General features: G+C 39.7%; 1 protein-coding gene across 5 annotated transcripts in view; it reads left to right on the forward strand.

Moving 5' to 3' along the window:
* Nucleotides 1–14,925, forward strand: part of MUSK (muscle associated receptor tyrosine kinase) — a 91,944-nt gene that overhangs the window by 49,879 nt on the left and 27,140 nt on the right. For all 5 annotated transcript variants that reach the window (XM_019946372.3, XM_019946375.3, XM_019946373.3 and 2 more), the window contains 2 exons: nt 6,140–6,264; nt 12,993–13,152. In XM_019946372.3, coding sequence (XP_019801931.1) covers nt 6,140–6,264; nt 12,993–13,152 — 285 coding nt within the window. The remainder of the gene's footprint in view (nt 1–6,139; nt 6,265–12,992; nt 13,153–14,925) is intronic.

Genomic DNA, 14,925 nt, shown 5'->3' on the forward strand with positions numbered 1-14,925 from the left:
CAAAACAACTGTAACCATTTTCCAAATTACTCAGTAATGTCATGCCCCTTCTATCAAACAGCTCGTTTATGCAACAAAAACACTTCTATATTGTCTTTCATGCAAATATAGGTAAAATAGGGATATTCAAGGGACATTTATTTGATATGAAACCTATCACATTACTTTTAAAATGGATGACTCAGAACGAATTTTCAGTTTGTGGCTGCCGCTAAAACAATGGGAGTTTATTACTGAACTATGTTTAAGTTTATTATTACAGGTATACTGTTATCCATGGAGCAGTCTGGCATTTATTTTTAATGGCAACTGGCTTTACTGTTTTGAACGTTTGATAAATGTGGTGAAATTTCCTTCTCCATCCCTTCACCTTTTATGCTTGGAACTGGTAACAAATACTGATGGGTATAAGAATATTAGCTTCATTGCTGATAAAGCTGAATTGAAAAATAAAGCTTTCTCTTCCTTCATCCAAGAATTGGAGTCAAGTGATCTACTGATTCCTCCCCACAACTCCACCTTTCACCTGGAGTCACAGGATGGAGAAGTCCTGACCTGGAGAACTTACCTACTGCATATTAACCCATACCCTTTCTTGTTTGCTGGGTAGCTGGCAGAAAGATGGCCCAGAGAGGATTGAGATACTCATCATATATAAAAGCACTTTTCCCCAATCTCACCAATCAGAGGAGTCACTAATTCATTCATTCAACAAATATCTCTTGAGTGCCTACCATGTATCATGCAGGGTTCTGGATCAATTGATCAATGAACCGACCAATGATCTGTCTATCAATCAGCTTGTGTTAATGAACAAAGCAAGCTTTGCCCTTCTGATGCTTACATTCCAGGAGAAGAGACAGCCAAAAAACAAACACATCAATACGTATGGCATGGTGTGAGGGGGATGTGTCGAGAAGGCATTATGAGAAGACATCTGAGTCAAAACCTAAAAGACATTTGCAACCTTCTTTGAGGGAGGGAAACTGGCAGGAAAGGTGTAAGCTATCTTTCAATACTGAAAGAGTCAAGTTTCTATTTTATCTTTCGGCAAGAATGTGGGAGGTCAGGAGAGACCAGCTTCCCTTTATTTCCTGGCCTTTTTTTTTTTCTCTTAACCCATCAGACTTAACAATGAAACCCATGATCAGCCAAGGGTATATCTGCCCCCTTGGAGAAGGAGACCAGCAGGTTGTCGGCACAACCCTACATTCATGAAGCCACCTGCAATGCCAATGGTGCTCCTTTCTGTACCCTCCTGTGCCCCACTGGACCTCCCAGAAGGTTCTGATATGGGACAGAGCAGCACATTAATTAAATTAACTCCAAGGCTACGTTGACCTCTAGAACGATGACGGACTCTGTTTTAGTTACCATCGCACGTACTTCTTAACTGTGTTGTGCAATATGGATCATCAGAGGTTTTGCAATGAGCCCAAATGATATTCCAAATAATGTAACGCCAGCCAAAAGAAGAGAAAAATCCATAAATTACAGAATAAATAAATAAATAAACCCTCCCTTATTATTAAATTTCCAGGAAGAATTTAAAGTCCCCAAATGAAAATTCTTGCCTTTGTAAATTAAAGCAGAAAAAAAACAATCTAGATTTCATAGTTCTCCAGTTTCTTACGCTTCTCATCTTCAGCCAGAAGGCTCTCATTCAGTTTTAAGGGCACACTGACTATTGTCATCTTCAGCAGCTGCTGTCTACACTTTTCCAGCATTTATGGAATTGAATTAAACCCACTCTCAATCTTTCAAGGATCCTGCTTTTTTTCCCAGATTCTCGAAGGCAGTGGGACCCATAAAATGATCATTGCAGTAGACTCAAACTCAAAAACTTCTGGACACACAAGTATAGCCCCAACCCCCTACAAGAGTTATTTCAGCCAAATGATGAATATGGACTCAATTATGTTGTGCAATCTAGGTCTCCATTATTGTTGCCAGAAAACATCAGAAGGAAAAGAATCCCTGGGTGTACCCTCGCTCAGATGCCAGTCACTCTGTGTTAGTTGTCCAGGGTCCACAATCTGTGAACTTAGACTGAGTTGGGAGAAATCTCCTATCAGCTGTTCAGATGGGGTACCATGTTTGTCGCTCTGGAAGAAATGTACACTGCCTCCTAGCTGGCTTGTCTTCTTGAGAAATTTAGACTTTCCAATGCGGACAGCCTCTGTCTTCTAGTCTTTCTTGACACTTCCTTCTGACCCATCCAGCATTTTGCAACTTTTTAATTTTCCATTTCACCTTGGAGTCTTGTTTTTCTGGAACTCCAACAGAGGTGCAGCCTTCACCCCTATTTTAAGAAGGCAGTTTTAGCTCTCACCGCCAGGCTCTCAGGACTGGCTCCATAATTTGTGGACCAGGTGCAAATGACACTGAGGGCCCCTAGTTCAAAAATCACTTATAATTTCAAGACACAGGCAGCAGAAAAATAAACGAAGCATGGGCCCCTCTAAGCATGGTGCCCTGGGGGACTACACAAGTCACTCGCTCTTGGAGCCGACCCTGCTGACCACCATAATGACTGCTATTCCTCTTGCTATGGAATTTTTCAGGTTATAACTATCGCCTGCTAGGGAAAATTTTCCCTGAGTCCCACATTTTGTTTCAGTTTGGAATCATCCCCCACAGAGCTCTGATCTAAAACTGTTGTGGTTATTTCTGAACTCTTAGGACTGATACCTCTGACAAACGTTTTTCCTCAGAACCTTACCCTTCTTCAGGTTTTAGGTTTTCTAGTACCTTATGCTATTTCAATGGCAAAAGAAGTATGTGTCCCATTGTATGTTTCTCTGGAGCTGTAGAGTAAGCTCTACTGCAATTTTAAAACTTTTTAATGTTAAAACATTTCAATCTTACAAAAAAGTAGATACAGTAATATATTAATAGTAAACTCCCATGTTCCCATCACCCAACAGCAACAGTGATCAATAGTCTACCATTTTTGTTTTATCTAACCCAGTACCAGTTTATTGCTGCTGGCTTATTTTAAAGCAAATCCCAGACATGGATTCAATCAGTCCGTATGTACTTTAAGGCTTTTTAACGCAGTCACATTACCATTTTCATTACCTCATCCATCCCAGCTAGCACTAATTTCTTACTACCATTTACTACCAGGACAGTGCAATTTTTATTTGATTGTCTCAAAAAACTTCTTTTTACATCTGATTTGTTGCATAAAAATCCAAATGAGAATTCACACATTACATTTAGGGGTATGCCTCTTAAGCCTTTCTCAATCTATAATAGGTCCCTCTTTTTCTTTTTTTCCCCAATATTATTTATTTGGTGAGGAAACAACATAACTTGCCCTGTTCAGTTGTCTATATTTGGGATATGATAGAATTGTATCCTTATAATGTTGTTTAACATGTTCCTCAATCCTCCATTCTTTCGTATATTGGTAATTCGACCCCAGGACTTACTTAAAATCAGGCTCAATTTTGTGTTTATTTGGGGCAAGGGGGAAAATTCAGCTTCCTTTTAAACATTAAATCCACTTTTTTTTTTTTCTTTAACATTTTTGCCTTGAAGTTGGCACCTTCCTTCCTTTTTCTTTCTCCTGGCTTTAGGGTCCAACATGTGTATTTCTAGCATGCTCTTCTAGATTCCACCTCTTAGAGTCCTCAATATCAAAAGATAGAAAGGTGAGTTCAGTGATGTTGAGCATTCTTTCATGTGTTTGTTGGCAATCTGTATATCTCTGGAGAAATGTCTATTTAGGTCAGAAATGCAAATGAAAACCACAATGAGGTATCACCTCACACTGGTCAAAATGGCCATCATCAAAAAACCTACAAACAATAAATGCTGGAGAGGGTGTGGAGAAAAGGGAACCCTCTTGCACTGTTGGTGGGAATGTAAATTAATACAGCCACTATGGAGAACAGTATGGAGGTTCCTTAAAAAACTACAAATAGAAATACCATATGACCCAGCAATACCACTACTGGGCCTATACCCTGAGAAAACCATAATTCAAAAGGACACGTGCACCCCAATGTTCACTGCAGCTCTATTTACAATAGCCAGGACATGGAAGCTGCCTAAGTGTCCATCGACAGACGAATGGATAAAGAAGATGTGGCACATATATACAGTGGAATATTACTCAGCCATAAAAAGAAATGAAATTGAGTTATTTGTAGTGAGGTGGATGGACCTAGAGACTGTCATACACAGTGAAGTAAGTCAGAAAGAGAAAAACAAATACCGTATGCTAACACATATATATGGAATCTAAAAAAACAAATGATTCTGATGAACCTAGGGGCAGGACAGGAATAAAGACACAGATGTAGAAAATGGACTTGAGGACAGGGGGAGGGGAAAGGGTAAGCTGAGACAAAGTGAGAGAGTGGCATGGACATATATACACTACCAAATGTAAAATAGCTAGCTATTGGGAAGCAGCTGCATAGCACGGGGAGATCAGCTTGGTGCTCTGTGACCACCTAGAGGGGTGGGATAGGGAGGGTGGGAGGGAGGCTCAAGAGGGAGGGGATATTGGGATATATGTATACATATAGCTGATTCACTTTGTTATACAGCAGAAACTAACACAACAGTGTAAAGCAATTATACTCCAATAAAGATGTTTAAAAAAAAGAAGATGATCAATAGATTGTGGGTGTTCGATTCTTGTGGTTAAGGACAAAATTTATATTTTCCTCAAATTTATTATGTTCTAAAATATGATCAGAAAATACAAGGTCCAATTGCCATCTCTCTCTAAAAAAAAACGAAAGGTTAGTTTGACAACTGTCAAACAAATCATATCCTCCTATATCTCCTTGAATTATGTAACCCTTTTAAACATGTATTCAAAAATCAGAGTAACTTCTAATACAGCTGAATTTGATCTAGCCCTGGCCTGTACATCTCCTATCTAGTATATACTATCTCTTCTGTACTTTCCTTTCGAATACAGACTCCACAGATTTCGCAGTTTTAGAAGAACTAAGCATCAAAGCCTGGTGTTAATTGGAATTTCATAGTCTAATATTATGTTCTGTCTTTAAGTCCCAGAAAACAAAAGGCAAGAGCAAAAAAAAAAAAAAAAAGCATGTTTTCAGTAAATGGGCAATTAAAAGGATTCCATAATGGTTTAAAGAACACTGGATTTGAAGTCAGAGGAGTTGAACTCAGGTTTCTCACCCATCAGTTTTATTACTTTGGGGAGGAAACTTAAATGACCTGGGATTTGGTTTCTACATCTATTTAATAAGAGGAGAAATCTAGTTGCTCTCTGAAGTCTCTTCCAAGATTAGTGATTCTGTGATTCTAAGTACCCTTCAATTTACTGTACATTCTAAACCTCATCTCCACTCTTCAATTAAAGGTAAAATTTCTTTTCACACCAAAAGAACTTCCTCTTACCTAGTTAGAGGGGATTCAGCCTCAGAAAAGAATATAAATCACCCATTCTCCTGCCCACTTTTGTCTAAAATATTCCTTTTCTTTTTGACCCTGTATGCTCATCTCACTCTCTGAAAAGTTTGACAGATTTTATCCGTCCTCCCACTACGATATAGTTGAAGATGTAAAGCATTAATTAATTATTTCATTAATTCAATTAAATATTATTACTTTGGTAGGCATTCTCCTAGGTACTGAACAAAACAGGCAAGGGTTTTCGTTGCTGAGGACTCTCGGTCTACTGCGGGGATACAGACAATAGACAAAAAAATAAATAACTTCAGATAGGGGTAAGGTCTATAAAGACAATGAAACAGGATGATGAAAAAGCAAATGGGGGGAAGGTTAGACTTTACGTTGGGTGGTCAAGGAGGCCCTTTCTGAGAAAGTGTCACTTAAACAGAGACTTAGATGATACAAGGAAACCACGACATGAAGATCTATGGGATGAGTGCTCTAGGCTGAAGGATGGCATGGACATCTCTTAAGTTGGGAACAAGCTTGGTGTATTCTGGAGTGGTGAAAAGCATAGGGTCATAGCATAAATGGCTTAGAAGCCAGGGCACAGTATTTGATATTACCCTTAAGACAGAGGGAACATGGAAGATCCTTCACAGGAGAACATGATCTGATTTGCATTTCTTAAAGACCACTCCAGCTTGACTATTCCCTGTAGGAGAGTCACTCACCACTTCTGTTTTCCTAACAGTTTTTGCCAGAATCCTGCGGCCTCCTGAATCCCACAATGTCACCTTTGGTTCCTTTGTGACCCTGCGCTGTACAGCAACAGGCATCCCTGTCCCCACCATCACCTGGATTGAAAATGGAAACGCTGTGAGTGCCAACTGTACGGAAACTTGTCTGGGGAAGACGCACTGGTGGTGAATTTCAGGGCAGAACACTTATTTGTAGAGTTACCTTGACCTCTGTCATTGGTCCCACCTGCACCTCCATTTTTCAAAGCCTTCCAATATTTTCATCCTAGAAGTCACTGACTTAGAGACTGAACTCCATAGGTTTACTTCTTTCATCGTATCATGGGGATAGTAGAAAGTCAAATTCATTCTTTATGCTTTTGTGTAAAAGGGAAGTGGTATTAATTCCTTCCCACACAAAACTCATCAATTTAAGAATTAGTCCACTGTTGGAGCCTACTTTGATGAAAAGTAATCCAGAATTAGAAACCATGTCTGTTAGTGCAACAGAATTTTCTTTTCATTTCTAATACTGGTAATAATAACTAACATACAGTATGTGGTTGCCATGACCAGGCCCTGTTCTAAGCACTTTACATAGAAACATTCATTTATTCATTCTACAAATGTTATTGAGCATCTCCTGGGCATCAGGCATTATTCTAGACATTGCGGATACAGGCACAACCAAAACAGGTAAAGTTTCCTGCCCTCAACTTGCTTACATTGTGATGTGGAAAAACAAACAATAAAATAAGCAGATGGGAGAATCTATAGTCTATGTGCACAGTGTCAAATGCCATGGAGAAAAATAAAGCAGGAAAGTGAGAAAATACAATCTCAGGAGAAAGATTCCATTTTCAATAAAGTGGTCAGAGAAGCCTTATTAAGATGGAGATATTTGAGCAAAGATCTGAAAGAGCTGAAGGAGGAGGCTATGTAGATAATGCGGGGATGATAACCGGGCAAAGTCACTGAGATAAAGGTGCACCTGGTATGTCAGAGGAACAGCAAGTAGGTCAGTGTGGCTAGAGGTGAGTGAGCAAAGAGGAAAGAGGTAAGGGGTGTGCATAGGGGTTGTAGATCCTACAGGCTTATATAGGTCAATTGATACGATTTGGCTTTATTTGAGTGAGACGGGATGCCATTGTAGGTCTGTCTCTGTCGTCTGTTTTCCTGCTGACTCTTTCATTGTGTTTTGTTTCCTTGTGTGCCTAGTTATCTTTGACTACCTGCTGTTCATTGTTTTGAGAAAAAAAAATGTCAGAGATTAATTTGAGGTCTAGACAAAGGTTCTTTTCTCCAGAGAATTTTTGTTTGTTTCTGCTAGGGACAAGGGGCTACTACTAATCTTAGACTGCCTTAAACTTGTTATAGTAAAGTAACTTGTAGTCTTGTTCTTCTTCAGCTCTCGAATTAAATTTTAGATGCCATTTAAAATTCACATCTTATTTGGCAGTATGTTTTGTGGCTTTTCTGTGAAGCTGTAGGAGTTGTCTTAAGCGTCTCCAAGTAGTGTAAAGAGATGCCCTAAGAAAACTGGGTAACTGACAATATGACTTTATTAATTTGTCTTAAACTCTGTGAAAACAGTTAATACAGAAAATGGAAAGACATAGGCTTTTAAAAAATTCAGTGTTTTCAAAAGGCTCCTTTGAGTTTAGAACTGGAACATATATGATTATTCTCTGTTGGAGTTGAGGAGTAATAAAAAAAAAGCCAATGGTTAGAGTTAGTTTTGGTCTTATTGAGACTCCAACTTCATCTTTCAAGATGTGATTCACAAAAAACAGAAAGCAAAATGGATTCTTCGGCAGAGATTCTAAAACAGGAATAAAATAAATGAATGGTAACTTTCTTCCAGGAAGAAAGCAAAAGGACATCTGCAGTTCTCATGGTCAGAGAGAGTGTTATTCTTACAGCCAAGTTTTTTTTTTTTTTTACAACTTTATTAGAGTATAATTGCTTTAAAATGGTGTGTTAGTTTCTGCTTTATAACAAAGTGAATCAGTTATACATATACATATGTTCCCTTATCTCTTCCCTCCTGCATCTCCCTCCCTCCCACCCTCCCTATCCCACCCCTCTAGGTGGTCACAAAGCACCGAGCTGATCTCCCTGTGCTATGTGGCTGCTTCCCACTAGCTATCTACCTTACATTCGGTGGTGTATATATGTCCATGCCTCTCTCTCGCTTTGTCACAGCCAAGTTTTGTTCTTGGTGCTACTATCCAAGTCCAAATAGAAATCGAGATGACTGTCCCGTGCTGATGCAAATCACAGGAACTGGAGGCAACTGAAGGCATTTAATAAATGTTGGACAAGTAGCCAACCAGAAAAGTCTATTGAGGAGAACAGGGAAGGGCCACAGACCTGGTATCATTCTGGGTGGGCAGGATTAAGACAAATGCAGAGTTGGGAGATACTTGACACAGAATAAAACAGAATTTGAACTGTGGCTTTTCACTACCTATAAACCAGTGAACTAACTTCATAACACACTACCAAGTACAAACGAGTACTTTAAAAGATGTGAACGCTCCTTTTCTCCCCCTCCATGAACATGCCAAAAACTAAAACCCTGAATGATTACAGCCAAAGAACAAGAGAAAAGCAAGCAACTTACCCCCAAAGCCATCAAGAATTCTTTTGCTTTCTTCCTATGGAAATATCATTCATTTTTCATGAAAATTTGTAGTCTTAGATGAACTCAGAGTGAGCAGTAATATCACGTTTGTTTTACAACGTTGGAAATAATAGCTTGGTGGGGCTACAGCAGAGTTTACTTTTCTACAAGAAAATATCCTTATATTTTGATAAACAGATTTATTTAAAGTTATACCCATCTATTTATTATTTTGGCATTCAAATAAAAAACGTAGAAAATTTGCACATCTCTCTTGCTTTGTCCAATCCATATAGTTCCTAAAATATGTTAAAAGCTGAATCATTTTAACTTATTAGAAGAATTTTATAAAATAAATAGCCAAATCATCTGTGTCGAAGATTGTGGTTTTTGAATTTCCTTAAAGGGAGACTCACCTATATATTATATGCATTTTTTAAAATTTATATGTTTATTTATTTTTGGCTGCGTTGGGTCTTCCTTGCTGCATGCAGGCTTTCTCTAGTTGCGGCAAGCAGGGGCTACTCTTCGTTGTGGTGCGCAGGCTGCTCATTGCAGTGGCTTCTCTTGTTGCAGAGCACGGGCTCTAGGTGCGTGGGCTTCAGTAGTTGTGGCACGAGGGCTCAGTAGTTGTGGCTCGTGGGCTCTAGAGAGCAGGATCAGTAGTTGTGGCACACGGGCTTAGTTGCTCCACGGCACGTGGGATCTTCCCAGACCAGGGCTCGAACCCATGTCCCCTGCATTGGCAGGCAGACTCCCAACCACCGCACTACCAGAGATGTCCCTATACATATTTTTAAGAGGCAGTTTTTTGGTTTAAAGGACATGAGCTTTGGAAACATCTCTCACTAACTGGGTAAACCAAGATAATTACATATATCAAGTGGAATATATTAAGTTGAATATTTCAGCAGCTAGATCGAAAGAGGTCAATATTCATAGCCATGCTGATCAAAAACAGCATGGGAAATTTTCTTAATTGTTCCTTTTTCTATGATGCATAGACAGACATTATTACAACTCCCTAAACATGGACCGTATTGGGCCACATCCTAAAGGTCCCTGAGACAATCCTAGCCAGCTGGGACTATTTGCAAGACAAGGTCATAGAAGCCAGAATACCATTCAGAGGTTTCTCTATGTTGAGGTCAAATCATGATGAAGTTGTGGGATTATCCATAACTCGGGATAGATTCTCTCCAAACAGCATTATTAATATATTAACGATATGTAAAAAATATTCCACCTATATTGCCTCGCTCAGAAGGCCTTTACATACGTTCAATCAGGTGGGAACTAATATGCCTATTTAATAGAGTTCCTGTTTGATGCCCTCATTTGAGGTCACTGTCTCAATACCACACACAGAGCAGAGAGCCGTTTATCCAGCTCTTTCAGATCAGTATGCCTGGGTGACTTGGAGAAATACCATATTTACTGTAATACCAGATAGAGTCACCTCAATTAAGTCCTCAGCTTCGCCTCAGCATACCTTGGTCAAAGCTCCCAGGAATAAGCTGAACTCATCATTTTGAGCTTTTAAACCTGAAGAACAAAACGATCAAAACGCAGGGCAAAGGGCTGTTTTGAATTTTAGGTCATCAAAAATACTAAACTGTTGGTCAGGCTGCTCCATGAAGAAAGAAAAACAAATTCAAACGATGACTAACAAGGCCTGCTGTGCGTGAGTCACAAACTGAATCAAGCCAGGCCTCTGGAAACAGGAGGAAAAGCTCTTAGGAATCACATCATAATCAGGCAATGAGCCTCAGGACTTGCTGGTCTACTCGTTGAACTATGTCAGCACCTGGATGATGTCCAGGAGAAGAGAGGTCAGGCGGTTTAAAACTCACTTCTCTTTCCTCCCAAGACTGTTTTCAGTGACCTTGAGGAGTGACTTTCTTAGGTGTGAACATGAAAATTGCGGGAGTTTAGTCAGCATTTGGGGGATTACTCATTTCTGAGTTGTCTCCCAGGCACTGACGGTACAGACCTACTTCTTGAAAGAGGGAATGAACTTTGCAAAGGAGGAAGGTTCTACGGATTTCACATATATAAACTGGAAAGGGATTATATTTATAAACAAAATATCCTGAGAGCATAAGGCATACTGACTGACAGAGGTTGGAGGTCTTTAGCTTTTTTTCTCATTGTTGCTTTGTATTAAAATTCAGGGAGAGTCCAAAATTGTATTTCACCAACAAGCACCTACCATATAGCACAGGGAACTCTAATCAATATTCTGTAATAATATGGGAAAAGAATCTGAAAAAGAATGAATATATGTATATGTATAACTGAATCACTTTGCTATACACCGGAAACTAACAGAACATTGTAAATCAACTATACTCCAATAAATTTTTTTAAAAATTACATTTCAAACTGTTCAATCCTTTCCATCTAACTTGGACACTCAAATCCATAAGAACGTGCACCTCTGATAAATATGATAATGATGAATTCGGTTTGAATTCCCAACTGCATGTATGTCTCTTAAAGATATTTTTCTCTCTGCCTTGTCAATTTCTCATAGAGTCCAGGCTGCTTATCTGGGGAAAATGCCACAATACTTGATCTGACCTGGGACGTTTCCCCAGTTAAGGTAAATTGATGCTCACGTAAACCAGTGTTTCTCATAAGGAGACTAATAGCGCAGGTAAAGAATAAAAAGACAAAGAAGCTAAGTGAACAAACTTTCGCTGCCTAGTCGCTACAGAGAGTGCTGGGTTCTGGGGCCAGCCAGCCACCTGGCAGCAGAAGGATGGAAAGTTGGTCTCACCTCAGGGCTTCCCTCCCCCTTGCTGGTCTAACTGTGAAATCTTCCCTCATGTGAAACAGTAAAATAACTGGCTCCAAGTTTTTCATTCTCTTCTAGACAGAAAGATCTCTTTCAAGGCCACCATGGTACTCATCCCTACTCCTCCAAGATAAGGTTAAGGTAAAACCATCAGCTAATTCCTTGCTTGTCATTCCATTCACACTTCCCTCAAACCAGCATTTTCCCCTCATATAAGCAACGATAATTAAACAATAATTATTGGAAAGATGGTAGAGTGCTTAAGAAAACAGTGAAGAAAGAACCACCAGTTTAACAAGTGCCACCACTTTAACAATGACATTTAAGTCAGACATTTGTTTTGCTCATGGTTGATTTGAGGTTGTTACTACTGTTCTTGTTTTCTAGTAAGTCTATTCTGTTTTCTAGGACTAGGGAAGGCACTAAAGCATAATGATGAAAAGCACAGGCTTTGGGATCAGACAAACTAGGGTGTAAATTGGAACTCTGCAACCCAGTAGAATGTGCTAGACAGCTGTCTTTCTCACAGAGTTGAATGCTGACAGCTAATAAGCATTTACATAAATTAACCTGTCAATTATGTGCTAATATGGCATTGATAGCCTGGCTCTTTGAGGACACTTGACTTTCTGATTTAAGTAATGAGGCAGAAACAGAATTGGCTTTACAACCATTTTCTCCTGATAACCATTCACTATTTGATGTGCATTTATGGGGAACTGAACAGGAATTATGAAAATAAGCCCAAAACTCTATAACCTCTCATAATTGACTCTATCTTCAAGACAGAGAGACATATCTTGGAGGATCCACACAGTATATCCTTTCCCACTTTGCATTAGTTATCTATTGTTGTATCACAGACATCCCAAAGCCTAATGGCTTAAAACAATAACCATTTGTTAATGATCAAGTCTGTGGGCCAACCAGATGGTTTTGCTGATTTGGGCTAGGATTGCCTGCTCTTGCTGATCTAGCTCCTGTGATTGGCAGGTTGACTGGGAGCTGATTGGTCTAGAATGGCCTTACTCGTATATCTGGGTGATATTATTGGCTCCCAGCTGGATCAGTGAGGATGACTGGGCTATATGTGCCTCATCCTCCAGCAGGCTAGCTTTGGCTTGTTCACAGGAGGTCTAAGAGCAACAAGAAAGCAAGCCACAATGTGCAAGAACTTTGTAAGTCTCTGTGTCTTTCTAAAACATGTCACAAGCCAATCAAGATTCAAAGCATGGAGAAAGATGCCACCTCTTGAGGGAAGAGCAACAAAGTCACATTGCAAGGTCATGGGCATATGGAGAGAAAAGTTGTTGGCAAGTTTTGCAATCTACCACATGCCTTTTGATCTTAATCCTTATCCTTTTTCTTTCCAGGCAACTGATACAGCATATTAGAAATCCTTGACCTAATTCTATCTTCTTTTTCCCCCTGACTCCACCAGGTTTCTTCTGGATCCATTCAAGAAAGTGTGAAAGACCGAGTAATTGACTCAAGACTGCAGCTGTTTATCACCAAGCCAGGACTCTACACATGCATAGCTACTAATAAGCATGGAGAGAAATTCAGTACCGCAAAGGCTGCGGCCACCATCAGTATAGCAGGTAGGATGGATTTTCACAATTGCATTGCTCCAGGAGAGGAGAGAGTTGGCACTGTTCCACAATATCTTTCACTGGGGAAAATCTTTTTTTTTTTTAATCTCTTACTCCAGTCCCATTTGGGATATTTCTTCCTCCATAGGGACACTCCAGAGGTTGACCTACATAATTGATTTTGGCTAATTTGTTGCTTCAAAAACTAGATCCACAAATACCTGCCCAAGTGATGGGTAACAGCTTCCAGGAGTTCATTTCTTTTTCTTTTATTTTCTTTTCTTCCCTTTCTTCTTCTTTTATTCTTCCCTTCCTCCCTCCCTCCCTCCTTCCTTCCTTCCCTCCTTTCATCCTTCGTTCCTTTCTTCCTCCCTCCCTCCCTCCCATTCTTTTTCATTCCTTTTCCTCCCCTCTTTTTTCCCTTCCTCTTCTTTGTTTCTTGGGGTTAATCAAACTTTCCAAGGCTCTAAAGAGGAAGTTGGCAGATATTTAACATGGTTGTGCCAGTTTCTGCATGGCTACATTTTGAGGGCATTTTTACTTATGAATATGTGATCTACCTTATGGTCTTTCCCCTTCCTGTTTCATGCAAGTGATAGCAGGACCTACAGGTATTTTCAAGGAAAAGGGCTGACACATGGATTTCTAGGATACTTGTGTTGAGTTATAAAGGTTTATTTTTAAAACTTAAATGTCCCAAAGGCTTCTGAGAACATTTGTGGAATTCCTAGAGATGGAAATAATCCCTGTATCAGGAAATGCCTGGCATGATAATATTCATAGCATGTCTACTGTCCAAGGGTCAGCAGAGAGATGCTTGGCCTCACATGTAAGGCAAGCACTGGTAGAACCTGTGCCCAGGGCCAGCTCCCCAGAGCCTACTATTTCTTATTACAGTGCCACTTCTTAGATCTTCCCTGATGGGGAAATTTCCAGTAATGTTTGCGATTTTTTAGCATGAGGTGAATAATGACACAGAGAGATACAAAGGGAGCACTGGACAAGGCTGGCCCTCTGAGGCATGCCCATGAAGGAAAGAGATTTCAAAACCAAGGATCCCTTCTGCCTTCTCCTCCAAGGATATATCTGCCTACAGTATCTTGAGACATCATATCAGTTATTTGAGAATTTCCACTGATGGGAAGTCATTTTTCCAGAGAAGAGTGAGATTCTTAAAAGTAAATTCAACTCAGTTTAACAAATAATAATAAAATGATTACTATTCACATAGCACTTTGTTGTTTACGAAGCACTCTTACATGCATTTATTAAATACACTGGGCTCAGTCCATTGCGTTAGGTAGAGGATGCAAACTTAATTAACGAATGGGATCATTAGCAGTGGAGTCCCAGTTTTCTAGGGACTCTCAACCTAAAAAGGAAGTCCATTGGTCACAGACATTATGGCACAGACTATGTTCTATGCAGCAGCACAAAGTACAACAGCAGACACAAGACAGAGTTTAAGGGAATCCTTGGGAAAGAGATGCCATTTGAGTTAGAGATGACAAGGTCGAAATGAGTTCAGAAAATAGCAAGTCATGATGGAGACTGAGAATGAGGTGGAGGATGGGAAGAAAGGTTTGAAATGTGAGCTCTAGCTGGGTTATGAAGAGCCTGAGTAGGTTGACTATTCTTCAATCAATGGGAAGTCATTTAATTTTTTTAGAGAAGGCAAGCAATATGATCAGATATATTCTTTATCAAATCGACAGATGTCGGGTGTCAAAAGATGGGGTGGCATGACATGCAGATAGGAGACTATTCCAGGAGTCTGGGAAA

This window comes from Tursiops truncatus, chromosome 6, assembly GCF_011762595.2.
Source record: "Tursiops truncatus isolate mTurTru1 chromosome 6, mTurTru1.mat.Y, whole genome shotgun sequence".
In the NCBI taxonomy this organism is placed as follows: Eukaryota; Metazoa; Chordata; class Mammalia; order Artiodactyla; family Delphinidae; genus Tursiops; species Tursiops truncatus.